This window comes from Ostrinia nubilalis, chromosome 2 (assembly GCF_963855985.1).
Source record: "Ostrinia nubilalis chromosome 2, ilOstNubi1.1, whole genome shotgun sequence".
NCBI lineage: Eukaryota > Metazoa > Arthropoda > Insecta > Lepidoptera > Crambidae > Ostrinia > Ostrinia nubilalis.
The window spans coordinates 14,009,459-14,035,887 of record NC_087089.1 but is presented as its reverse complement, the minus strand read 5'-3'; the positions used below and the strand labels follow the sequence as shown (position 1 = coordinate 14,035,887).

At 37.4% G+C, this 26,429-nt stretch overlaps 2 protein-coding genes and 1 long non-coding RNA gene across 4 annotated transcripts; 2 read left to right on the top strand and 1 right to left on the bottom strand.

The window, feature by feature from the left end:
- The first annotated feature begins 3,977 nt into the window (after positions 1 to 3,977).
- Positions 3,978 to 17,388, top strand: LOC135086907 (uncharacterized). Its single transcript, XM_063981730.1, has 8 exons — positions 3,978 to 4,133; positions 4,228 to 4,329; positions 5,711 to 5,810; positions 6,512 to 6,680; positions 7,061 to 7,177; positions 7,710 to 7,846; positions 8,457 to 8,646; positions 17,257 to 17,388. The coding sequence occupies exons 1-8, from the start codon at positions 4,063 to 4,065 to the stop codon at positions 17,379 to 17,381; spliced, it is 1,011 nt and encodes a 336-aa protein (XP_063837800.1). The 5' UTR covers positions 3,978 to 4,062; the 3' UTR covers positions 17,382 to 17,388.
- LOC135086901 (uncharacterized) lies at positions 12,873 to 13,573 on the bottom strand. Its single transcript, XR_010260640.1, has 2 exons — positions 13,333 to 13,573; positions 12,873 to 13,157 (listed from the first exon to the last, which is right to left on the bottom strand). It is a non-coding gene; the product is annotated as an uncharacterized LOC135086901 (long non-coding RNA).
- A 1,550-nt stretch (positions 17,389 to 18,938) lies between the features above and the next one.
- Positions 18,939 to 24,799, top strand: LOC135084913 (uncharacterized). Of its 2 annotated transcripts, none has more exons than XM_063979669.1 (8): positions 18,939 to 19,103; positions 20,864 to 20,965; positions 21,369 to 21,468; positions 21,780 to 21,948; positions 22,137 to 22,253; positions 22,451 to 22,587; positions 23,048 to 23,234; positions 24,658 to 24,799. In XM_063979669.1, exons 1-8 carry the CDS (start codon positions 19,087 to 19,089, stop codon positions 24,780 to 24,782), a joined length of 954 nt encoding a protein of 317 aa, XP_063835739.1. In that variant the 5' UTR covers positions 18,939 to 19,086; the 3' UTR covers positions 24,783 to 24,799. The 2 variants fall into 2 exon arrangements, with proteins under 2 accessions (XP_063835739.1, XP_063835734.1); XM_063979664.1 differs by lacking the exon at positions 18,939 to 19,103 and adding an exon at positions 20,274 to 20,373.
- The last annotated feature ends 1,630 nt before the right edge of the window (positions 24,800 to 26,429 follow it).

Below are 26,429 nucleotides of genomic sequence, written 5' to 3'. Positions count from 1 at the left end.
AGGTATACCCAATGTAACTTTTGTGAAACGAATTATTCCCTGTGTTGTTTATGTATTTTGTCAAATGTAATGATTTGAAAACATTTATCAGCTAAACTGTCTTCTTTTTATTTAGTTTATAAAAGTTTAACTGTATTAAGTGCTAATTACTGACAGAAGTCAATAAAGCAAGATTTGATAATAATTGTTTTAGAAATATAACAAACTTGTACTTAAGTTCATATTAACATACCTAGTATATTTTGTGTATTGATCAAATAATGTTTTTGTGTCATATTATTTAATTTTAATAAAATAGTTATATGACTACTACACTTTTTATTATGTGCTATGCTAGTACTATAATATGAAAATTATTTAGTGATAATTTTGAATAATTTGTAATAAAACATGATGATTTAACTATAATTTTGTTTTATTTTTGAATAACCCAATTTATATAAAAATAGTAAAATAAAATTTATATCAGCCTTGGGAACCATTTTGAAAAACACGATAATAAGATAGATAGTTGCTGAAAAAAATCCATAAGTGATGCATAAAAAATACCACGGAATGATGTCAGTCACACGAAGTTTTTATGAAGCGTTTGTGGGAAAGTACCTTAATGTTATTGTCAAAGAAATATATTTTGGGGAGTTTTTATGCTATCAAAGTAATTATTTATCTAATTTCTATGATGGAAGGATAAAGCCGCTAGCAGTAGATAGTATATTGATCTTACTAAATAAGTAGGCTATGGTACATAATGAAAATAAATAGGTACCCAAGTAGCCAACATACACGTAATTTCAATAGCTTAATGGTGTTGGATTGATCGCGGAACACGGGTTCGAATCCCGCCGCGCGCTCGACCCACAAACAAGCATTATATTCAGTTCAGGGACTTTAAAAAAAAACCATAACTATGAGCGTTATACGAGTATTGTGGCTAATTGAACCCAGAAATAGACAAAAGCGACCAACTCTATTTTATCGTATCATGAAACAACAGAAGGTCCACCCACAAGGTAGACCAACGACATCTTAAAGATAGCAGGAAGGCGCTAGACGCAGGCCGCTACCAACCGGGCAACATGGAAAGCATTGGGGGAGACCTATTTTCAGCCGTGGACGATGACAATGAAACAACAGAAATTAGAATAATAATCTATACTATCTATATACAGGGTGACAGGTAAAGCGATACATTCCTTGATAGGGGTTAAAGTAGAGCTTATTTGCAGTCATTAAAGTCATAAGACACTATGTCCGAAACTTGTTCATTTCCAAGTTATTCAAGATTTAAGTATTTTTAAAAAAATCTCCAGTTTTTATGTTAAAATGTACCCTTGTAATGAAGAATACGGAATAATGTTAACTTTTTTGTTGTATTCGTATAGCTAAATAATAAGATTGACATTTTAAATTAAAATTTGCAAGAAAGAATCGTCATTACTCAAGTAAAAGCTAAAAAACCATGTATCATTTTGCAAAAAAAATATGTTTTAGGTAATTAAACGAAGAATTTCCAAGAAAAAATGTACGGAATGTTGTGTACAAATTACAGAATTTAGTTCCTTGATTCATTAGCTATTCAAAAAGGTACAGGTGTTTAACAAACACTACATAATTATTTTTTTATTTGAATTTAAACGTCTAGTAAGATACTTTCATAAAAAAAATAATACATAAAAAAGTCACACTAACAACTATTCTTGGGTCTCAATAAATGAAAAACTTAGTATTTTAATAATAATTGTATCACCTAATTTTATCTAGGTACATTATTTTAAGTAATGCTCAAACTGTGAGCCCCGTCTTCTATGTAATACAAGCTCGTAGTCTGTTTCTCACTTTTGTTTTTGTGACTCTTGTTGTCAAACTGATGAATATCTTGAGCTGCCCTCTAAATGCGCTCACGAAGCTTTCACAAACAGCACACTTTCGGCTCAGTGTACGCCAATGGATGGATCAACAATATCCACTTCGTTGGATTGGGCGCGGTGGACCCATTCCTTGGCCAGCCAGAAGTCCGGATCTGACCCCTTGCGATTTTTATTTATGGGGTCACATGAAGTATATCTTGTATGTAACCCCCGTAAATAACAAGCAAGAGCTTCGTGAGCGCATTCAGAGGGCAGCTCAAGATATTCATCAGTTTGACAACAAGAGTCACAAAAACAAAAGTGAGAAACAGACTACGAGCTTGTATTAGAAGACGGGGCTCACAGTTTGAGCAGGACTTAAAATAATGTACCTAGATAAAATTAGGTGATACAATTATTATTAAAATACTAAGTTTTTCATTTATTGAGACCCAAGAATAGTTGTTAGTGTGACTTTTTTATGTATTTTTTTTTTTATGAAAGTATCTTACTAGACGTTTAAATTCAAATAAAAAAAAAATTATGTAGTGTTTGTTAAACACCTGTACCTTTTTGAATAGCTAATGAATCAAGGAACTAAATTATGTAATTTGTACACAACATTCCGTACATTTTTTCTTGGAAATTCTTCGTTTAATTACCTAAAACATATTTTTTTTGCAAAATGATACATGGTTTTTTAGCTTTTACTTGAGTAATGACGATTCTTTCTTGCAAATTTTAATTTAAAATGTCAATCTTATTATTTAGCTATACGAATACAACAAAAAAGTTAACATTATTCCGTATTCTTCATTACAAGGGTACATTTTAACATAAAAACTGGAGATTTTTTTAAAAATACTTAAATCTTGAATAACTTGGAAATGAACAAGTTTCGGACATAGTGTCTTACGACTTTAATGACTGCAAATAAGCTCTACTTTAACCCCTATCAAGGAATGTATCGCTTTACCTGTCACCCTGTATATAAAAGAAAGTCGTGTTAGTTACTCCACTTATAACTCAAGAACGGCTGAACCGATTTAGCTGAAAATTGTCAGGGAGGTAGTTTAGAGCCAGGAGAAGGACATAGGATACTTTTTATCCCGTTCGAAATTAAAAAAAAAGTCTGCTTATTTATTGCCATTAAGGCGGAACAAAGTTCGCCGGGTCAGCTAGTTTATACTAAAGCCTGGTCCGTGAGCACGTAGAATTTTGTCCAATGACCCCAAGCTACCCATCCTTATCGCTCCCGCGTAATTATTTTGCTGTCGCGACTGTGCGACGGGCGCCCGCAGCTGAGTGTGCGAGCGCGACAGCAACATAATTGCGCGCGAGCGATAAGGATGGGTAGCTTGGGGTCATTGGACAAAATTCTACGTGCTCACGGACCAGGCTTTAGTCTATACTTCAATACTAATATTATAAATGCTCTGTCTCTCTGTCTTGCTTTCACGCCTAAACCAATGAACTGATTTTGATGAAAGGCATAAAGATAGTTTGGGGCCCGGGAAAGGACATAGGATAGTTTTTATTGCAGTTTTTGAAACAGGGACGCGGGCTATAAAGTTTTTCTGTGACAGACAAAATTCCACGCGGGCGAAGCCGCGGGCGGAAAGCTAGTAGGTAAATAATATTTTTTGAAATACGAATGATAGATAATGTCCATGAAACCTAATTTCGCTTGCTTATTATAAGTAAATAATTACAAACCAAGCGTAACACTTCTATTGGAACGCTGCCACGAAATTCCGATCGACCAGCAGATCAAGCGCCGCAAGTGGAACTGGATTGGCCACACTCTCCGAAGGGATCCCGATCACATCCCCAAGCAGGCTCTGGATTGGAACCCCCAAGGAAAACGCAAACGTGGTCGCCCCAAGCAAACTTGGCGGCGCACTGTGGCAGACGAGGCGAAGAAGATCGGCAAGACTCGGAGCGAGATCAAACACATAGCTCAAGACCGAACGCGATGGAGGACTGTTGTGGACGCCCTCTGCCCCATCTAGGGGACATAGGACCATAAGTCAAAAGTAAGTCAAGCGTAACACTTGAAACAGCTGTTCGTACAGAGTCCCCTTTTGACATTAGATAAATTAATTTAAATAAACACGTCTACTGATTACGATTTATGTTATTTCCCTAATAAATCTCAGTTTATGATAACGTGTGCCTGCATCAATACGCGTCTTGTTTCTGCATTTACTGAGAGATGTACCAGCGAACTGTGTTATTATGTTTCATATTTTGTAGTTCTTTACAAACGTGTTCAAGCACAGATAGGTATTGATTTTGTTTTCTTTTTTTTTTTCAATCAAAAAGTTTTAAGATCACAAGGTTTATTATTCGTACTAAAAGTTTACTGAAACCTTTTTAGCATAAAATATGAAGGACTAAAATTGGTTATAGACAACGATGCAGGCGGCGACGATGCTATTGCGATTTTTGAAGCTATTTTATACGAAAAATATTTCAATGGGTAAGTAAAACTTATACTTTTGACTTATAAGTAAGCCTATTTCCCGTCCCTAATGAGATGATAAAATGAATAAACATTCTGATAAAGAAATATTTTCTATTGATTTGGAAGAATTTGTGATAAAATTATTGCTTAATCCAGGGATAGATTTGTGATTAAAAGATTGATGACTTAAAAATTTGGGATTGATGGTGAAAATGGTTTTACCATCAATCTCAATTTTTAAGTGACCCCTATGGTAACACTTAACAGGATTTTTTTTTCATAGGGGTCACTTAAAAATTAGAGATTGATAGTGAAAACGGGCATGAGATTACTAATATAAGTTTGTAACTTTTTTATGTTCGTTACATAATGAATATTAAACACACTGGGCGTTAAAGAAAATTAAGATCAAATTATTGCTATTGTCAAGACACTTCAATCACAAAATATAACAGAAGGTAAACTCATGTATGTACCTCGCTTTGCATACCTCTCTCGCTCGCACACTCGGCCGTCGCGCTAGGGTTGTCTTGTCATGTGTTGAGCTTATTTCGTTATGATAGAAAAATGTTACTCTTAATACTATGCAAGAAAGACAATAACAGATATCCACGTATACTTATTTATATTTAGTACGTTATAGTAATAGTTTGCAAACAAATACACGAGAAGGAAGTAGTATTTAGTTGAGTGGTTGACACTATTATCCAACTAATATTATAAATGCGAAAGTTTGGATGTCTGGATGTTTGTTGCTCTTTCACGCAAAAACTACTGAACGGATTTTGATGTAACTTAACAGTATTATTGTTTATAACCCTGAATAACATATAAGCTATAATTTATGACGATCTGACAAACTAAATTTCACGCGGGTGAAGCCGCGGGCAAAAGCTAGTTATCCAATCATTCCTAAAACCTCTCTAAAACAATTCGATATTCCTAATAATTGAGTTGGCTTTCAATTTCAATTGAAATTCAAATAAATAACTTACTTACCTCCCCGAATCAACTGGTAATTTAAAAAATGAAAATTCGGTATTTAATGATGAGTTTAAGCAACCAAATACCGAACAATTATAATACGACTTTTTCTGTTCACTAATTTTCGTCAATTTCGCAAAACAAAATAATATCACAGGCGGTTGACCGGCGCGTGACTCAAGCGAACCACAGCGAACGTGTGGCGAACGTCTGTCGCGCCACGTCGCGCTCGCATTCGTCCAAGACAGTCTTGCTTGGAGCGGTGTCTATGTGTGCGTGGCTCGAGCGCGTTTAGTATGGAGTTTGTCTTCTGTTATATTTTGTGCTTCAATTACTTATTTAACGATTATTAGAAATGGTTAGTATTTAGAAGTAAGAAGTATGTATGTAAAGAAGATAATTATCTTTTCAGACCAAAATTGGTAGCTCTTACTACTGGTAATGGAAACACATTCGAAGACAATGTGGTGGTTAATAACCAAAAGGTTTTGAAAGTCGCTGGTCGGCAAGATGTAAGTTCACATCTCCTTTACCGTTTACTATTGTAGTGAGATACGTAGGCTGAGTTGCACGTAACTTTGACCGTAACTACAACGATAACCGGTGGTTTTTGTATGGAGTTTGACAGATTTTTGACGTTTGTCAAAGTTAAAGTAAGATGGTGCAACCCAGCCTTAGTCTCTAATTTCTTATTGTAGTATTGAATTCAGCCAGATACTATTTGATGAAATCTTCCTATAGTGTATAGTCTGGTCCGTGAGCACGTAGAATTTTGTCCAATGAACCCAAGCTACCCATCTTTATTGCTCGCGCGTAATTATGTTGCTATCGCGCTCGCACACTCACTGCGGCCGCCCGTCGCACAGTCGCGACAGCAATATAATTACGCGCGAGCGATAAGGATGGGTAGCTAGGGGTCGTGCTCACGGACCGGGCTTTAGTGATTACTGAAATGCTATCACTTAGAACAACAACATATAATTTTTGCAACTAAATTGATATTTTGCCCGGTTATGGTGCCTGACAGTTTTATTTTGTAGCAATGAGGTATTCATGTTTGGTTCCAGTCCAGCTTCTGAGGAGATTCTAAAGTTTCGGCCAATCTGATGCGTGCTGCCTGCGTGCGCGTTGGCGATGGCGATCAGTAGGATCGCACTTTAAATGCTGCATACTAGATTATAAGATTTAAATACAAATCCTGATTACTCCCCAGATCCCAATCTACAGAGGTGCTAGATCCTCGTTAGTCCACACACCCTCCACTAACGCGTACTATGGAGTAGATGGTCTTGGGGACACGGGAGAGAACGTCACAGATTTGGGACCAGCCCAGGAAGAAAACGCTGTCATGCGTCTCATAGAACTGTCTAAGATGCATGAAGGTATAATAAACAATGACCCAGATAATGTTTGTTAGTGTAAATAAAACATTTTGGAAAGTAAGGCTGAGTTTTATCACCTTAACTTTAACCGTAACTATAATTTTAACTGGTGTTTCTGTATACATATAATTTGACTTTGACGTTTGTCAAAGTTATGGTAAGATGGTGCAACCAAGCAACAAAATCTTTGAAAAACATTGTTTGTCACAGAAAAACCAAGTTATTTCATAGTTGTGATTTTCATAGTACCTACCTATAAATAAATGGTTGAATGAACCTATTATAAACTGTACCTAACGTAAATCGATTATGAAATACACTTTTAGATCATGCAAATTATAATACGAGTATAATAATATTATTTATTGTCTTTATTTCAGGTTGTCTCATCATAGTTACTATTGGGACGTTAACTAACATTGCTTTGGCAATAAAAATTGATCCTCAATTTTTGAATCGACTGTCCCAACTCTATGTTGCAGCTGGACATATTCACAGTAAGTTAACATGACAATGACAAGGAGGTAAATTGAAGAGTCGGAGGCGGAGGTGAGGTGTAAGAAAGAGTGGAGAGGGGGGAGCAATGGGGCAAAATAGTATGATTGGAGAAAGTGGGGGGAACTGGAGGAGCGAGAGTGGAAGCACGTGATAAGTACTGTCTGTAATAGACCGAAATTGAAGCGGACATCTACTTACCTATATTTCTAATAAAAAATACACAAAATAGTTCCCTAATTAGATAGATAGATGATAGATACACATTGACACACAAGAAGCAAAAAGTAAGATTAATAAACACAGGAGTAGCATGAAAGATATAGCACATTACAAAGAGTAAAAAAGAAAATCCTGCGCTAAGTTAGGTATAAGTGTGCCGTAGCGATGCAAAAAAAGCAGAGAGCTCAGTGTAGACACTGCTCTAAAATGAGCAGAACACTGATTTTCAGCTCTTGCTTGAAAAAATAATTCTGTTTTGGGCGTTCCTTATTCAGTTATAAAAATAATAATTGTTGAAATTCCTTCTTGCAGGTGATATGCACCCACAACCAGAATTCAACGCTTTAATGGATGCAGAAGCATACCATATCGTTGTAAAGAATGCAACTCCAGACAAAGTTACCGTCGTACCTTTCTCGCAGACTCAGATATTTCTGAATTACACAAGAGTAAGTCTTTTAATCTAGTATTATGCATTAATTTAAAATATCGTCATGAATCTCACCAAGACCGATACAAATTAAACACACTAAATGTTTAGGATCATCAGATTGTTCCCATGGATTGATCATAGAGACAAGGGTCTCTACAAAAAAAATCTGATTTATCTATCATTATGTTATTGTTAGTGGAATAAATGACTATGACTATTTAGTGTCAACTGCAGGTTCCTACTCGTATATAATTTACCAGAGGCAAACAGAAAATGGAACGTGGTAAGGATTTGGGGAAGCCTATGTTCAGCAGTGGACGTCCTATGGCTGAAATGATGATGACGATGAAACAGGTCTTCATCCTCCATCCTTCGTTGTTCAAAGAGGACCGCATTAAATTAAATAAATATTAATTAAAAAAACTTAGTTGCCTCTTACGATATACACGGGAAGAGTGGGATTGGTCCTATTCTAAGAGTAGAATAGGACCAATCCCTTCCTTCTTCTTCCCTGGAACCGCATAACACGGATTGGTAGATAGAAGACGTCATAGTCATTTATTATTTTCTGTGACAGGTTGAGATTCACGCAGTCGTGATCGTGACATTAATATTTCATGTTTTAGACTTGGAGACAGAAAACTCTAGGTGCTATTGACAGTGAGGTCGTTAGAGCTATGAACAAGTACGAACAGGTGTCTCTTCGAAGACCTGGAAGCAGGTGGCAATCGCTGGACCCATCGGCTGTCGCTGCTGCCATCAAGTCAGAACTGGTTGATGAGTATAAGTACTCCCAGAACGATATCATACTTTGCGGTGAGATTACAGTTTAACTTTCCCCCGGGACAAACTTGACTTTCACTGGTTGGGTATTTGTTGGCGGTCAAGCTGTAGAGCCTGGCTATACAGGAGTTGCAGCGGTCTAGAGGAAGAGGTATCTACCAGGAAGAAAATAATTAATTTTACTTTGAAAATTATAAATAACTTGAAAAAATCGAACTGCCTAAGGCGGGAATTGAACCCACGACCTTCCGCTTGCCGGGCGACTGCTCTTCCAACTTATTTATTTATAAATTATAAATATTCAAGTTATTTATAATTTTCAAATTAGTTTAGGATGCGACTCGTAACGCTAAAAATTAAATAATTAATTGGGTATTTCACATCAAATTGAGAAATTTGATTCCCGAGCCATTAGTGCCGCCGAGTCACATGCATTAAATTACATAAGTCTTTTTTTTATTTGAATGTACACTGTCTATACCACTATTGCATAAAAAGAAAACGTATTACCTCTAAAGAAAAAAAAGGTATGGCTACTTTATTACCGTGAAAATCATTCCCTCACCTTGTCCCTTAGTACAAAATTATTACTAAAATGCCTATTAACTTGAAATATATCTGTCGCAGACGGTCATGAGTACGGACACTAAAGTGAAACGCAAGTGCGCCACCTAGCGGCGAATCGGCGCAACACCGCTTTGGCGCGCTTCGACAGAGTCGTAACGGTCACGGCGGGACGGATCGAACTCACTTTCGCTCCGGACGCCGACAAGAGAAGACATCGTCACGGAACTGTCCCACGTTTCACCTAGTGCCTATTTTATCGCTCGACGAAGTCTAGATTGTAGTACTAAGAACTAAGTGCTGATTTTGAACTCTGACGATTATTAAAAGTGTTCGAACACAAGTCTCATTCTCATTGCACGATACCCTATTTCGCCCACAATATCTGAGGTTCGAATCCCTGACGAGCCGACATCAGAATTGGGATCGAATCGTGCAATTGAGATCACTTTCAACGATATGGGAACCAACACGCTAATGAAGAGGCCAACATTTGCGACGTGCTATTTTGGACCAACAAAATAAGAACATACCTACCTATACCTACTACCGGCAAGCTCCTTTGGCATCCAGGAACCGCTCGCTCGCTGGTCGTTCACTGGGCCTCGACCAATGTCGTCTCACCCGGTGGGCTAGTACCGCGCTGAGGGCGGAACAGTGGTGTCAAAGTCGAGCTGAGGGTATGCCCGGAATATAACTGGCCAGAAGAATGAAGAATCAGGATAGATGACGCGGGGCGACGGTCAAGTTCACAGCGTTGGACCGGCGCGAGACAGCGGTCAAGCTCACAGCGTTGGACCGGCACAGGACGGCGGTCAAGCTCACAGCATTGGACTGGCGCGGGGTGGTGGTCAAGCTCACAGCAATAGACGGCGGCGGCGGTCAAGTGGAGAACATTGGCCCGGCGCGGCGCGGAACGAGGTTGCCCGCGAGTACTTTGGATCACAAGGGTGAACGATATTGTTTTTCATTTGATTCTTTTGCTGAATACTTGTTGTTGTTGGTTAAATATTGTCGCCAAGATTGAGTGGCAGACGTTTCAATAATGTTACTGTAATGACCGGTATAGGTCAAACACAAGTAGTCAGCACAGAATACATTTTATGTTGTGTAATGATTAACGATAGAATTAGAGGAATGCCCATCAGTCGAGTGCCGATTGATTAGTAATAACGATGATTTGAGTAATGATATTAGTGATGTAGAGGCCACTGAGTGATAGTCACAGGGATGACTACCACTATGTTCGTAATCACAGGGATGATTGCGATGTGTGATGTAATCACAGGGATGATTACATAATTTTGACTTGATGACGGACCATAGACTTTCGACTTATGACGATATCGTGATCACAGGGATGATTGCGATTAGTAATGTAGTCACAGGGATGATTACATTATTTTGAAACCTATAGTCACAGGGATGACTTGGGGTGTAGTGTGCAGTTACAGGGATAATTGCAATAGTAGTCACAGGGATGATTACTTTATTTTGAAACCTATAGTCACAGGGATGACTTGGGGTGTATTGTGCAGTTACAGGGATAATTGCAATAGTAGTCACAGGGATGATTACTAGTGAAAGTGATTGTTACAGGGATAACATTCACTCATTTGGGAGTCACAGGGATGGCTTTCAAAGTTGTGGCACTTACATACCTACTATTCATGATACTTTCTTTATATTTGACTGAACGGCACTTGTACTTTTTGGCTTTTCTCTAGTATTTTCGTTAAAGTACGTTTTATAGGACAAAGGTAGTTTTCAGTTAATGAATTTTCATGTTTTACCATCTGGTAAAAGGTAGTTTTTTGCAAATTAGTATTACGTCCAATCAAGTGATAATTTAATCTTAATTCAAAATAATTTTTGGTTTGGCTCAGTGGTACAAATGGTATCAAAAAAAAAGGGGCCGTTAAGAACATGCAATAAATTACGTCACGTGCTCAATTACGCGTGACCTCAGCTGAGTTTACATTGAATGAAGATGTTATTGGAAATTATTTCATTCCTAGGTGGTAGGTTCACCACTGATGTGAATATTATCGATACGGACGTACGTGACGGATGTAAATAGACTAAAACTATTAGAATTGCTTAAATAGACTTCCTGAATTCCTTGTCGGTTTACCTTGTAGGTACTCGTTTAGTAGAATACGGGCGGTGAGCTTAAAATAAGATTTCATCTTAGGAAAGTAGCAAACAGCCTTGCCACTTTGCACTTGCGTACCTACTATTCATGATCAATTGAGAAGAATGCCATAGGGTTATGTAGGTACCAGTCTAAAGTTGAAGTCGAGGTACGTGCTGATCACAGTTGTGGTGATGATGATTATTTTTTCTGTAATGGGAACTCGAGTTTGCTCTTGAGCCGTAAATCGTGGTGTGTAGTCGGTGAGTGATGCACACGGTGGCAGAGGACGTGGTCTTGGTAGACCGTAGTGTGTAGTCCGTGGGTGATGCACACAGTGTTGTGATGGTACTTAATGGTACAGTTTCAGTAATGGTGATTACTGTGGCATATGGAGATACTCGAGTGTCCTACGAATTTATTAGTGACTAAGATTATTGAAGTGTTGAAGTTAATGATCATGTTACATAGCCCTGGCTACTTCTATGTTATTAGAGTTGATAATGTATCAAGTGTCGATTTTAGAAAATAATTAGAGTTTACTTTCATGTTTTAATAGCAGTGATTATGGTAGCGATTGGTAGTGTAATTATGAACATTGGATTGCAATGAAATTAGAACGCCTGAGGTAGACGTGTCTAATGTAGTACAAAAATGCTAGATAAAGTATTTGGTAGATGAGTGTACTTGATGGAGGTACATTGCTTTTTCATGGATGATAATGAATCCCCTACATTCATATGGAGATGGACCTTAAACCAGTTGAAGGATTAGTCGATCAAAGCTCAATTATTTTAAAGTTCTTTTTCTCAGTATCGTAGTATGCAAGTCACTCAGATTGCTTGCATCTCCCGTGCATTCGTAGTCGTAAGCGTAAATCGGGCTTGATTTCCCGTAGCAGTGCGGCCATGACTGTGAATGGCATGTGTTTGGCGGGGAGGTGTAAACGATCGCTGTGTGTCCACCGGATTGTTTGTATTCGGGTACCGGAGGGAGGTAGCCCATGATTGTGTTTTATTTGGGCACTGGATGAAAGTAGCCCATGATGTGTTGTATTCGGGTACCGGATGGAGGTAGCCCATGTTTGTGATATGGTTTAAGAAACAATCGGATGGAGATGAAGAGTATTGTTTACTGCTTTGCTGACCTTAGTTATTATGATGTAGTTTATTGAGTTTTGATGGACCTTAATCTCTATTGTGTTTTGATAATGTACCAAGCGATCGCTAGGTACATAGTAGCGTACGTGTGGTACGTGTCTCGCTGTATCGCACCTGCCGCGTTTCCGAATAGTCATCCGTTAAAATCTAACTGATCGTTGATTATTTCGTATTAAATTCTAATTGATTGTGGGAATAGACGTCTATTCGCTGGGTGCGAAGTACTAGGTGGGGGTAACATAATCGATCGCAGCGCTCATGGTGGTCAAAAGTAGAAATAATGTAAGCTCTGTCATCAGATGTATCTGTCAATGGCAAAGCGATTCTACATAATACATTTTAATATCATTAAATAATCGCATGAAAAGGGTCCTACTGGGAACTTAAATAAAAGAGTGGACTGTTTTTCGATAGGGCTGGTTTAATAGCCGTTTACAATTTGGAAATAACTAGACTATACAACGTGGTAGTACAAAAATGAGTCACTGTAGTTGTTGTGCACAGATGTTTGCCTTATGATGAGAGCGTGAATTATTGAACTTTGCCCTTGTTTTGTTCTTAATTCTTCTACATCTCGGACTTGTCCAGCCAATACCAACAACTTTCCTTTTTAAATACGGTTTGTGGTTGGAATTTGATATTGTAAAACTCACAAACCCGGTCTTCAAAACAATACTCATTTCGATCTGAAAACGATATTTAATTTATTACTAGTGATACAGGAACATTTAAATATATTTACTATTATATAATGAAACCGTTAAAGTAGCTTTTTCTTTTTGTTTTACTGTAAAACTACAACTATAAATAAAGTAAACAAACCCTGACACAATCAAAATTAAACACACTTTTTGGACTTACCTCATTTGATTTGAATGACCAAAATTATTTCAAAACCTTTTTTCCACCCAAATCGTGGTATCACAACAATTTATTAGTTGAAAATATTTGTTATTTTTTCATTTCGATATTTTTTCACAAATATACGACCTAAATGTCAATGTGACAGAGCACACAAAGTTGTGGACGCTAGTTGGCGCTGTAATCGTGCACAGAGCCAATACTGCAAATAGAGACTAATATTTCGAGTTTTCCCGCCATGTCTGACCCACTTTATAATGAGTCATCCCATCTACCTTCGTTCCAAATTGTGGAAATCTGTGATGGTGACCGTTATGTTTTAAGATCCCTAATTAACAAACGTGTATTGAGTATTCACATGATCGTGTTAGGAAAACCCCTGAAGGCCCAGTACCTATTGAGATTGTGAGGGAAACGAGTTGGATGACTAAGTTCCATCTAATTAATTACAAGCACAGGTTTCTCAATTGTTTGGTCGGAGATTGTACCAGGATGCCGTAGCCGTAGCCTATTAGAAACTGGTATCTGCTCTGAGTAGTCCGTGGGAATTCGGTAGTGCGATAGTTCTGGGTGGTGCAGTAGGATCTGGCAGTGTGTAGCTAAGATCATAAAGTCATTGGTTGATTGACTTAGGCTCCCGAGGTAGGGTAGCAAAATGTGGACCGCGATTGTGATACCTGGGACTCATTCAATTTTTGAAGTAATTTTTGGTCATGGTCTTAGTGACTTCAATGTAGCAATTATTAGGAATTGTGAATAGTAGTGATTGGATTCCTAAAAGCTAGGTAGTTTCTAATAGATAGCTATGGTTACTAGTTAGAAACACTAGACATCTATTTGGATGGCTTTTATTTGGAAGAGTGGATAGAGTATAGTAAACTAGTAGTAGAAAGAGTAACTAGTTGTAGAAAGAGTAACTAGTTGTAGAAAGAGTAACTAGTTGTAGAAAGAGTAACTAGTTGTAGAAAGAGTAACTAGTTGTAGAAAGAGTAACTAGTTGTAGAAAGAGTAACTAGTTGTAGAAAGAGTAACTAGTTGTAGAGAGAGTATCTAGTAGTACTGAAAGTTTAGTTTCCTCATTTCTGAAAGCACATAAGTTGCTTGAAATAGGATTGGCCGAGCGGATACTGTGCTGTTCTTTTGGTTTTTTCAGATGATCACACGAGGACGTGTGACACGCAGGATGGCCGTGTCGCAGACGGTCATGAGTACGGACACTAAAGTGAAACGCAAGTGCGCCACCTAGCGGCGAATCGGCGCAACACCGCTTTGGCGCGCTTCGACAGAGTCGTAACGGTCACGGCGGGACGGATCGAACTCACTTTCGCTCCGGACGCCGACAAGAGAAGACATCGTCACGGAACTGTCCCACGTTTCACCTAGTGCCTATTTTATCGCTCGACGAAGTCTAGATTGTAGTACTAAGAACTAAGTGCTGATTTTGAACTCTGACGATTATTAAAAGTGTTCGAACACAAGTCTCATTCTCATTGCACGATACCCTATTTCGCCCACAATATCTGAGGTTCGAATCCCTGACGAGCCGACATATCAATATTTTTAATAATAAAATTATGCAAATATGTAAGAAAGATGTTTGTTATTGTCCATAAAAGCTTTCATCTTACAACAACAAATTTATAAAAACAATGATTCTATTTTAAATGTGTCCCGCCAAATAAAATCATTCCCTCATCCTATTACGAATATTCGATTTCTGAATATGTCAAACGATATTTAGGAACGCAACTCTAAGTTTTTAGTACCTGGATACACTCTCAAATGATTCAAGATGGCAATTTCTTCTCAACAGTAGGTTAGTTCGTGTAAAAAAATATTTTGCGTAAAATTGTTAAAAGTTAAATTTATGACCATCATTACCTCACGTTACATTAATGTATTAAGCATTTTAATAATTATCATAAAAATTTGTTGGTTTTATGCGTTTTTGGGAGTAAAATACATATTAAAAATGTAACAAGCAAATTGAGGTTATGTGTCGGTGTTTTTGTAGCTTAAGTTAAAATTCGTCATTCCCTCACTTCTAAGTGCAGTGAGGGAATGACGGTCGTGTGAGGGAATGATTTATCCAGGAATCTGCGGTTTTTTAGATTGTTTAGACACCGTTGATTTTTAGTCGGCCGATAGTTTAGTCGGGTTGGGCTCTCAGTGCTCACACTGATTCAACTAAACAGTTGAATCGGGCGTGGGTGCGCAGACCGCCGATTTAAAATCGGCCCGATTGCTTCATTCGATAGAGAGCTGTTGAAGAGATCAGTCGCGTAGATTGTTTCCCAGAAATATTATCTGGGGGCACGGCAGTGCCCCCGCCAAGTCGATAATTTTTTCTATACCAAATTAACTCATGCCTGCGGCTTCAACTGCTCGAAATTCAGATTGTTACATAAAAGATAAAAGTTTAATAAAAATCATCTCAAATTTATACATCATGAAAAGGAAATTGACCTAATTCTTCTCGAAATTGGACCTACCTAGCTGAATCGTTTGTCCAAGGTAGACATACTTGTCAACAAACAATCTCAAGAATCGAGCGTAACATGGACGTTCGACATAAGCTTCGTTTTGTCCGTGTTCATCCTGTGATGACTCGGAAACGTGGCCTCTCACTATAGACCTTATACAGAAGCTCAAAGTTGCACAGCGTACTATGGAGAGGGCTATGCTCGGTGTTTCTTTACGAGATCGAATCAGAAATGAGGAGATCCGTAAACGAACTAAAGTCGCTGACATAGCCCGACGGATTAGCAAGCTGAAGTGGCAGTGGGCAGGGCACATAGTACTTAGAACTGACGGCATGAGGCAACAAGGTTCTGGAATGGAGGCCGCGTACCGGAAAACGCAGCGTGGGACGTCCACCCATAAGGTGGACCGACGACCTGATAAAGGTAGCAGGAAGGCACTGGATGCAGGCCGGGACCAACCGTGCGATATGGAAGTCATTGGATTATGTTCAGCAGTGGACGTCCTGTGGCTGAAATGATGATGATGAAAGGGAAATGATCATGAAAAAGTGAAATCGAGAGTAATAACTATTTAAATCAATTATTAGTAATAATAACCTTTCCCGCCAAAAACGAGGAGCAAACTGAAGCTATCGGCCGAGTTGGACGACGAAAAATCGGCCAGTCTGCGCGCGCGTAGAGGAGCGCCGTCTGATCAAGCTATCGACCGATAGTTAGACAATACTTTAGTTGGAAGGCAGTTGGGAATCGTATTCAACTATTTAGTCGGCCAAATCAAATCGGCGTAATGTGCGAACTTCCATACATGCCCATACTGATTAACTGCCCGACTAAACTATCGGCCGACGAAAAATCGATGGTCTGCGCCTAGGCTTATTTATTTCATGCAACTTGTATTTCAAAGTATTTAATTTAAAAGAGGTGCATGTATGTGGAAGCAAAATAGCACGACAAAAGAAGTTGAGTGATGCAAAAAAATAAATAAAAAAGAAAGAGTACGATAGAAAAAGGCGAGAAAAATGAAAAATAATACTGAATCTTTGAAAAAACTACGGGAAAAAGAAAGATTAAAATATTTAAAGAAAAAAGCGAAAGTTCAAGTAAAAACTTAGACTAGTGAATACCCGAAATACTTGTCAATGCTTAAAGCATGCCATATGCCATTTGTACATGTTGTTTTTTACTATAATATAATAATAAATCATTCCCTCACTCCGTTAATCATTCCCTCATTTATTATTTTTTTAAAACCTCATTTTTTATAGAAAATATAAAAAAATATGGAAGACCAATACCCCTGGAGAGATCTCTAAAAGTACCTTTTCTGATCTCTGCAAAAAATATCTAAGTTTATGTAAAAAAAAAGAAATTTAAATAAAATCTCAAATTTTGAGATTTCATAAGAAATACCCAATTTTACTGTTTTGTTTTGTTTTTTCAGGAGATAAAAGAGGGATAAATACAAACACGATTGTGGAAAAAGAACATGCAAACGTCAGAATGATTTATTCAATGAAAGACGCCGAATATCAACAATTTTTACTTGACCTTTTTGGACAAAAGTAAAATAAAAAGTCATTAAACAAAAAAAACATATCTTATTTTGTACCCTAAACATAAAATAATACCACAAACATGCAAATCATACATTTTCATTATTATTATTTACATTCTGCAACTACCTCAACTTTTATTATTTTATCTCTACTTTTAGTTTTTCTAACACGAACTAAATACCACGTGACTGATAAATTTATACAAAATGCCATTATCAAGGCGAGAGGCGAAATCTGTCTCTTTCTAACGCATTATGTAAGAAAAGGACAAGGATACAATGTCAAACGTAAACAGTATTGTCACAAAATATAACAGAAGACAAACTCCATACTAAACGCGCTCGAGCCACGCACACATAGACACCGCTCTAGCAAGACTGTCTTGGACGAATGCGAGCGCGACGTGGCGCGACAGACGTTCGCCACACGTTCGCTGTGGTTCGCTTGAGTCACGCGCCGGTCAACCGCCTATGATATTATTTTGTTTTGCGAAATTGACGAAAATGAGTGAACAGAAAAAGTCGTATTATAATTGTTCGGTATTTGGTTGCTTAAACTCATAATTAAATACCGAATTTTCATTTTTTAAATTACCAGTTGATTCGGGGAGGTAAGTAAGTTATTTATTTGAATTTCAATTGAAATTGAAAGCCAACTCAATTATTAGGAATATCGAATTGTTTTAGAGAGGTTTTAGGAATTATTGGATAACTAGCTTTTGCCCGCGGCTTCACCCGCGTGAAATTTAGTTTGTCACAGATCGTCATAAATTATAGCCTATATGTTATTCAGGGTTATAAACAATAATACTGTAAAGTTACATCAAAATCCGTTCAGTAGTTTTTGCGTGAAAGAGCAACAAACATCCAGACATCCAAACTTTCGCATTTATAATATTACTAGCTTTCCGCCCGCGGCTTCGCCCGCGTGGAATTTTGTCTGTCACAGAAAAACTTTATCGCGCGCGTCCCTGTTTCAAAAACCGGGATAAAAACTATCCTATGTTCTTTCCCGGGACTCAAACTATCTCTATGCCAAATTTCATCAAAATCGGTTGCGAGGTTTAAGCGGGAAAGCGTAACAGACAGACAGACAGACAGAGTTACTTTCGCATTTATAATATTATAATATATAATATAGTTGGGATAAGTAGTTGGATAATAGTGTCAACCACTCAACTAAATACTACTTCCTTCTCGTGTATTTGTTTGCAAACTATTACTATAATAACGTACTAAATATAAATAAGTATACGTGGATATCTGTTATTGTCTTTCTTGCATAGTATTAAGAGTAACATTTTTCTATCATAACGAAATAAACGCAACACATGACAAGACAACCCTAGCGCGACGGCCGAGCGTGCGAGCGAGAGAGGTATGCAAAGCGAGGTACATACATGAGTTTACCTTCTGTTATATTTTGTGGTATTGTTCACCAGTTAAACAGAGACCTATATGAATGCAAATTTTAGACACGAATTGAGCTTTGTTACTAAGAGATAAGATCTAACAGTTTAACAGCTGATATCACAAATAACACGGGCTGTTGTTGAGTCATTGCACTCTTCGTTTTGAGGTTATTTGTCAGAAATGTTAGAAATATGAAATTATAGAGACGTTTTATGAATTGAGATTTATGTTAGAGACAGTGTACAAGTGAATGTTTTGTAAGAACATCTTGCTCAAAGTGATAAACATCTATTCTTAACTCCAATGGATGCTGCGACAAAGTAAGTATTTTTGTTATAATCTGCGAGTTTGGATGTCTCTACATCGACAATGACTATGTTGTAATGTATATTATTTAATTACTTGTGCATATCAAACTAGAGTGTTATTTATAACAGTTATCGGTCTAATACTCTGATCGATCGGAATTTACAAGCATTGAGTTATAATGTACTACGTACTTTACAAGTGTAAGAGCTCTTTCAAATTTGACGTTTTTTGGTGGTGAAAACGGGCAAAAGTTTCTTGTAAATAACTTGAAAATATCGAACTGCCTAAGGTGGGAATCGAACCCACGACCTTTCGCTGGCCGAGCTCGACTAAGTTTCTTGCTGCTTCTTCTTAACACTGGCCCATTTATTGTTCCGAAGCAGTGGTAGGGTTAGAGTAGTACTGATTTATTTTCTGCACTTTTACCTTTTTAAAAATAAATTACTTATGAATAATTAAAAAAAAACAATGTATTTATCACTAAACGATTAGGCTTAGACCCCTTTGGTCGTCATTACTGTGCAATAGTCACTCAATCCCTTACGATTATGATAAGTTAAGAAAAAAATATGATAACGTTACATTTTTTATCAAAATATTTATGTTCTTATTTAGAACAGCCAGCACATTCATTTTATAGACGTTAAATCGCTAGTAGCCGCTACAATTTGTGGAAGATATCTTACACAAATAGCCTGACGGATAAGATAGCTGAAGTGGCTATTAGCAGGGCACATAGTACACAGATCTGACGGCTGATGGGGCAGCAAGGTTTTGGAGTGGATGCCAGGCACTGGAAAACGCAGCCTGGGACGTCCACTCACAAGGTGGACCGACTACCTCATGATCATAGGAAGGCGTTGGATGTAGGCCGCTACTAATCAAGCGATATGGAAATTATTGGGGAAACCTAAGTTTAGCAGTGGACATCCTGTGGCTAAAATGATGATGATGATGCATATATTTTGTATTATTCATCGAGCACCTTCATCATTCATCAACACCTCCAACCTCCAAATATGCAGTTATAACGTGAGCTCACGCTATGCCTCCTTGTAGGCAGACTGTGTTGGTTTTTCTGAGTTCTTATTTTTATGGGGTGTTTGTTCTCGTTTGGCTATACAACTGTCAAGTTCACAAATCACGGGGCAATTGTGTGGGGCAGAGATTACTGATACAGTGTAGTTTATCTTGAGATACGTAACAAAACACGCGTGTGTAAATTTGTAATATGCTGAGAGTAATAATATTTGTTTGTTTGTGTGTTACTGCAGCTGATTTGTAAGTCAATATTTTAGTTTCTTTTGACAATTTAAAATAGCAAATTAAACATTACAATAAAAGCTCGTAATTAATAGGTATATTTAAAAACAAAATTAATGAAACGAGATCCATCGTCAGTAATATCCTTTAAAAAAAGTATTTGAAATGATAATTATTGACTATTCATATCATTAAATAATGCAAGCAAGAAAAATAATAATATTATGTTAAGATCCCAAAAGACTGAAAGAATAGGTACTAAAGTACACTTTCTCTACATTGCATTGGGTTATTATTACCAAAAAAAACCGACCGAATTTAGAACCTCCTCCTTTTATTGAAGTCGGTCAACAAGCTATCCTTTCAATGAAAGTACCTACAGACGACAGTACAAGTTAAATACTGTAGCATCTTATGTAGTTAGTAATAGTTGTTATTTTGCCACAAAATGTTTAATCATATGTGCTGTGACTGTGTGACTGTGTTACTTTTTATTGTTGATTTTCAGTTCTGAAGTAAAGAAAAGTAAATTAGTAATTGACAATGATGCGGGCGGTGATGACGCAATGGCTATATTCCTCACCTTGTTATATGAGAAACACTTCGACGGGTAAGTCCCAAGTTTGATTACCAGTAAAGTCAACTTTCTTCTTGAGAAACCTTTGAAAAGGCCTTGAGAAGAGTATTCTTTGAAAATGTTTGCAAATGGATTTTTTTTATCACTGTAAATACATTTCATTCGTTATTTTGAAATTCTACAACTTATCAAAATACCTACAACATGATATAAAAGTTGAATTAACTCTATCTTTAAGGTCAAGGCTGTAAGTAATTTATCTGAAAGAAATAACTTAACTGTATTTATAACTCAAAAAGATAACAAATAAAGGCACATTATTTTTATACAATCAGCATTTCATAAGAGACTGATATGGCAATTTCAGCCCAAATAACTAAACATTTTAAGGTTCATTTTCCTTTATCCTAGAGCTTACTGTCAAACATGATTCCAGGCCAAAGCTGGTGGGACTAACAACTGCAAACGGGAATACACCAGAACATAACGTATATTTCAATAACCAAAGAATACTTAGAATAGCTGACAGACAAGATGTAAGTAACTTTATATTAGCTCGGTACTGCATTAAAAAACTTATTAACTTTAAGTACCACGTGAATGGTAGACAGAAGGTCCATTCGTTCATTTCAGCCAAATGACGCCAATTTGTCCAGGAGTGGGACAAAGATTTCCACCTCCTCCAAGGATTTCCACAGTGACTGATCCTGCGATGCCCGCATCCAGGTATTTCCAGGTGTTCTAACGATCTGGTGAAGGTAGTACCTGGAGGCAGAATATAGGAACTTATAATGAAATAAAGAGTTTCATCAATATTATCCTTTAGTAATAGGGATCTGTATTCCAGATTCCAATCTTTAGAGGGTCTAAATCCTCACTGGTGACAACCCCCGACGCTGGGGCGTGGTTTGGAAATGATGGGCTTGGAGACTCTGGCCTCAACTTTGATGACCTAGTGCCAGCACAGGAGAAGAATGCTGTAACAGCACTTATAGATCTGTCTAAAACTTATAAAAGTAAGTCACAGGTTCTTATAAGAAATGATTTAATTAATGCTGCTGACAACGCCACTCTTGTAGCGGAGTTTTGTGCTAATACTGTGTAGGTTTTTTGTCGACACGATAAGAAGAAAAAGATAAGAAAGCTTAAATAGGTATAATATTATACATTTACAGTGTTAATGTAAGAAAATTTACTGTTACAGGTGACTTGACTGTACTCACTATCGGAACACTAACGAATGTAGCGTTAGCTATAAAAACAGATTCAGAATTTCTAGATCGATTGGGCCATTTGTACGTGGCTGCAGGTCACATTCATGGTAAGAAGCAAGTCTTTATTCTACCATAACACCTACCTTGGTACCTATACTATGTTTTGAATATTATAAAAAATCGAACTGCCTAAGGCGGGAATTGAATCCACGACCTTCCGCTTGCAGGACAACTGCTCTTCCAACTGAGCTACTTAGTTATACAGTGTTACCAGTAACCTAAAAACTTTTTCAATACTTTGCAGATGATGAAAACCCAGATGCGGAGTTCAATGCACACATGGACGTGGAAGCTTATCACATAGTGGCCAAGAATGCGAATCCCGATAAAGTCACTTTCTTGCCCTTCTCTCAAGTTATGACGCATTTGAATATTACCAGGGTATGGATATTTCTTTATTATAGTTACAGTCGATAGCAGAGCAGACAATAGCACATATTTCATAAGATAGGTATCACAGTGATGTCAGTAAGTTTGTCCTGCTACGCTGCTTTTCTCCAAAAATCTTTAATCTATGCTCTGTTCTTCTAATACTTTATGTTCTGATCTACTAAGCCGAGCATTTGGGAGAATAAAATACATCATCATCATCATCATCATCATTTTAGCCATAGGCCGCTACCAACTGGTCATTATGGAAATAATTGGTTGAGGCCTATGTTCAGCAGTGGACGTCCTATGGCTGAAATAAAATACAGATTTAATAAAATTTAAATCTATCAATTCAATGACTATGCAGTTCACAAAAGGCCAAGATGATTCTTTGTATAATACTTCTATTCACATTGATGTTTTCTTTAAAAGAGTTTCCAAGTTTTTGAATATTTAAAGAATTTTCCAGGCATGGAGAGAAGAAGTCTTTGGAGCAATAGATACGGACATCATCAGGGCTATGAACCAATTCGAAAGCGTGTCGCTACCAAAGAGTGACAGATGGCACGCTTTAGACCCTGCAGCTGTGGCTGTGGTGGTCAAACCGAGTCTAGTCAGCGAGTATCAGTATTCTAAGCATGATATCAATTTATGTGGTAAGTAGCATTACGAGTAGTGTTTGGATACAATCACACCTTATAGAATTTGTCACACTGGATGCGTTCTTTGCATGTGGCAGTGTGTGTTTAACCACCTCTGTGGTCTAGTGGTAAGACCACCTGCTTCAAACGCAGAGGTCCCGGGTTAGATTCCCAGTGGGGGCAGATTTTTCTGTTCGGTTTGGTTGGTGGTAGGGCTTTTTTTAAGTCCGCCTGGCTAGCTACCACCATCTTAGCTAAGTCTGTCGCCATAACAGCGATGTTAACAGCATTGTTGTGTTCCGGCAGTTAGAGGTAAGATAGCCAGTTCCTCCGTGGTTGAGGATTCCGGGTGAAGCTCGCTTCCAGCTTCGGCCTGATCATACCTTACAATCAGGTCAAGAGTTTACTTGTTGTGGATAAAAAAAAAGTCAGATCGCATCAATACGAAATGTATACAGACCGACAATGTTGTTCATACGATGCGGTCAATTTGACCTGAACGCAGACCGCAGAACGTATCCAGTATCGCAATTATTTAGTGTAGATTTAGCTGCTTTGTAGAGTGTTACATACCCGCATGCATGCTTCGGTCATTGAGTATTAAATTGAATAAACTGTTCCACCAATTACCCATTTAAGTCTAGGTAATTGGAATGATAAATAAGCTCATAAGTCATAACATACATGCGAATGAACTAAGATATCTAATGCTGAATAGCTTATGAATAACATTTGACCCCCGCGGAATTGGAACCCGTAACCATAGCTGGCGTTTCTGGCAACTACCTAGAGCCACACCCACCTACTCGCATAATCAATACGATATATGTAATGACGTGGAATTTTATCAACTTCAGAAGATATGCCCGTGCATTTCATCTAAAATCTATATATCGATAAGATTTACATTTATTAATTTATGTGACTTACTTGACTTATGGTCCTATGTCCCATAGATGGGGCAGAGGGCGTCCACAACAGTCCTCCATCGCGTTCGGTCTTGAGCTATGACTGTGTTTGATCTCGCTTCAAGTCTTGCCGATCTTCTTCGCCTCGACTGCCACAGTGCGCCGCCAAGTTTGCTTGGGGCAACCACGTTTGCGTTTTCCTTGGGGGTTCCAATCCAGAGCCTGCTTGGGGATGTGATCGGGATCCCTTCGGAATTTATGTACGTCTTTAGAATATTTTTGTAAAGAAGTGACTTCGATATTTTTTTTAAGTTTAGGGCCCTCGCCCACGGCGACTTTTTCAGCGGCAGCATCGCTACTAACGCGCATTAGTCGCATTTGCAACGCACTACAGAAGTGATACCAACGCGCTACAGCAGCACGACTACATCGTTATAAAAAGTTGCCGTGGGCGAGGGCCCTTAGAAAAGTTTTTGGCAATAATAACAACAAAAAATAATTATGTAGGTACCTACTTATTTTTGTTTCAGGTCAAAAAAGAGGATTGACGACAAACACGTTCGTGGACAAGGCAGAAGCAAACGCAAGGATCGTGTATTCATACAAAGAAGAAGAATATAAGAAATTCTTGTTGGATGTGTTTTCTAGAAAATGAAGATAAATCTGATCTTATACTTGTGTTTTAATTAAATGATTTTCTGAGATGATAAATTGTTAGTAATTGCACCCGAGCAAAAAAGGATACCTACAGATAGGTAGCTAACATCGAATATTTTTATAACTATAATGGAAAAACGTTATATTCATCTCATTAGATCAGAATTATAGAATTATTAGCATATAAGGTAGATTATAATAATTTATTTACTCTGTACAGAAATGTACAGAACAAAGTCGCGACAAAAGCTATAAAAAATATTTGAAAGCGACATCTACAAGTAATATTTGAAACTAAATCATATTCCTCAAACTTATTCAGTTTCATCATTCCCGCAAACCCAGAACACATAGTTTGGAAAACTGAACACAGATGGCGTTAGAAGTTAGATTTTTTTTACCTAAATTCCATGCTAAAATAAAAAGTAAAGTGACCTCACAATAAATGTGTCTTAGCCAATGATATTAAAGAACTATAGATATGTTACGTTCATAGAAATTACGATTTGAATCCGTGCCGAGCTATTCCAAATTGCACACATTGACAAATGTAACTGATAAGTGAAACAAAAGATACGAAATAGCACGCAAATGAAAGAGATAGCTATAGTTTTAACGATTCTGCACTAACTAATCTATGTTCGCAGCGCACGCATCCTTATCGCTCTAACGTCAAAACAAGATCGCTTTCTCTTTCTTAACTTGAACATGGCGCATGGCGTCTTGATTTTTTGCATAAATAATTGAAAATATAAATACTAAATAATTTTGCATAATCACATGTGGTAAGAGATCCCTTGTATTTTGTTTACTTTAGAGTCATAATTGGTACACTTTCGAAACACACACGATGGCATTTTTTATTTATTTTGGTAAGAACAGGAACTTACGGTGTGGTACGCACGCGATTGCGCACGACGCAGGCCACACGAAGACTAAACACAAGACGTCCCAATTGGGACGTATTTGAGTATTCACAGCGCGAGCGCTTATAACATATCTGCTTTTGTTTTTATATAATATCATTGGTCTTAGCCAATAATATTATTATGGCCGCTATAAAATCATAGCCGACTCTATGCAATGAGAATAGAATGGCTTTTCATGGCCTACTTTATGCAATAAAAACTCTATAAAGTGGAAATAGACATGTTGACACCACCAATCAATTGAGGTACTTTTTAAAACTGTCAAAACGAAACTCTCCCATAGATTTTGTATGGCACTACAAGCAAGTGACGTCATTATTTTGTCAACTCAAATAAACTACTTTTTTCAATTACAATGCGATCAAAAATCGTAATTTATAGGTAATTTAAAATTAATTAAGTTTTTAAAACCAGAATGAAGTGTCTTTTTAGAAAAGTTGGGATTTCGAATTATTGGGGAATGGTGTCAAATTGTCTATTTGTCAGAGCAAGATTTTGTCGAAAATATTTATAGGTACTTACATTGAAAATAAAGTTTTGCTTACTGCAAATAATACAGTCTACTGATTATAGAGCAAATAGCACAGTAAACAATACCTTACCTCCTCAGATCAGTCGTCAGGTAGCAGTTATAAATTATAATTCGTCCATTACTAGGTTTAAAAAAAACTATCCCAACTAATATTATAAATGCGAAAGTAACTCTGTCTGTCTGT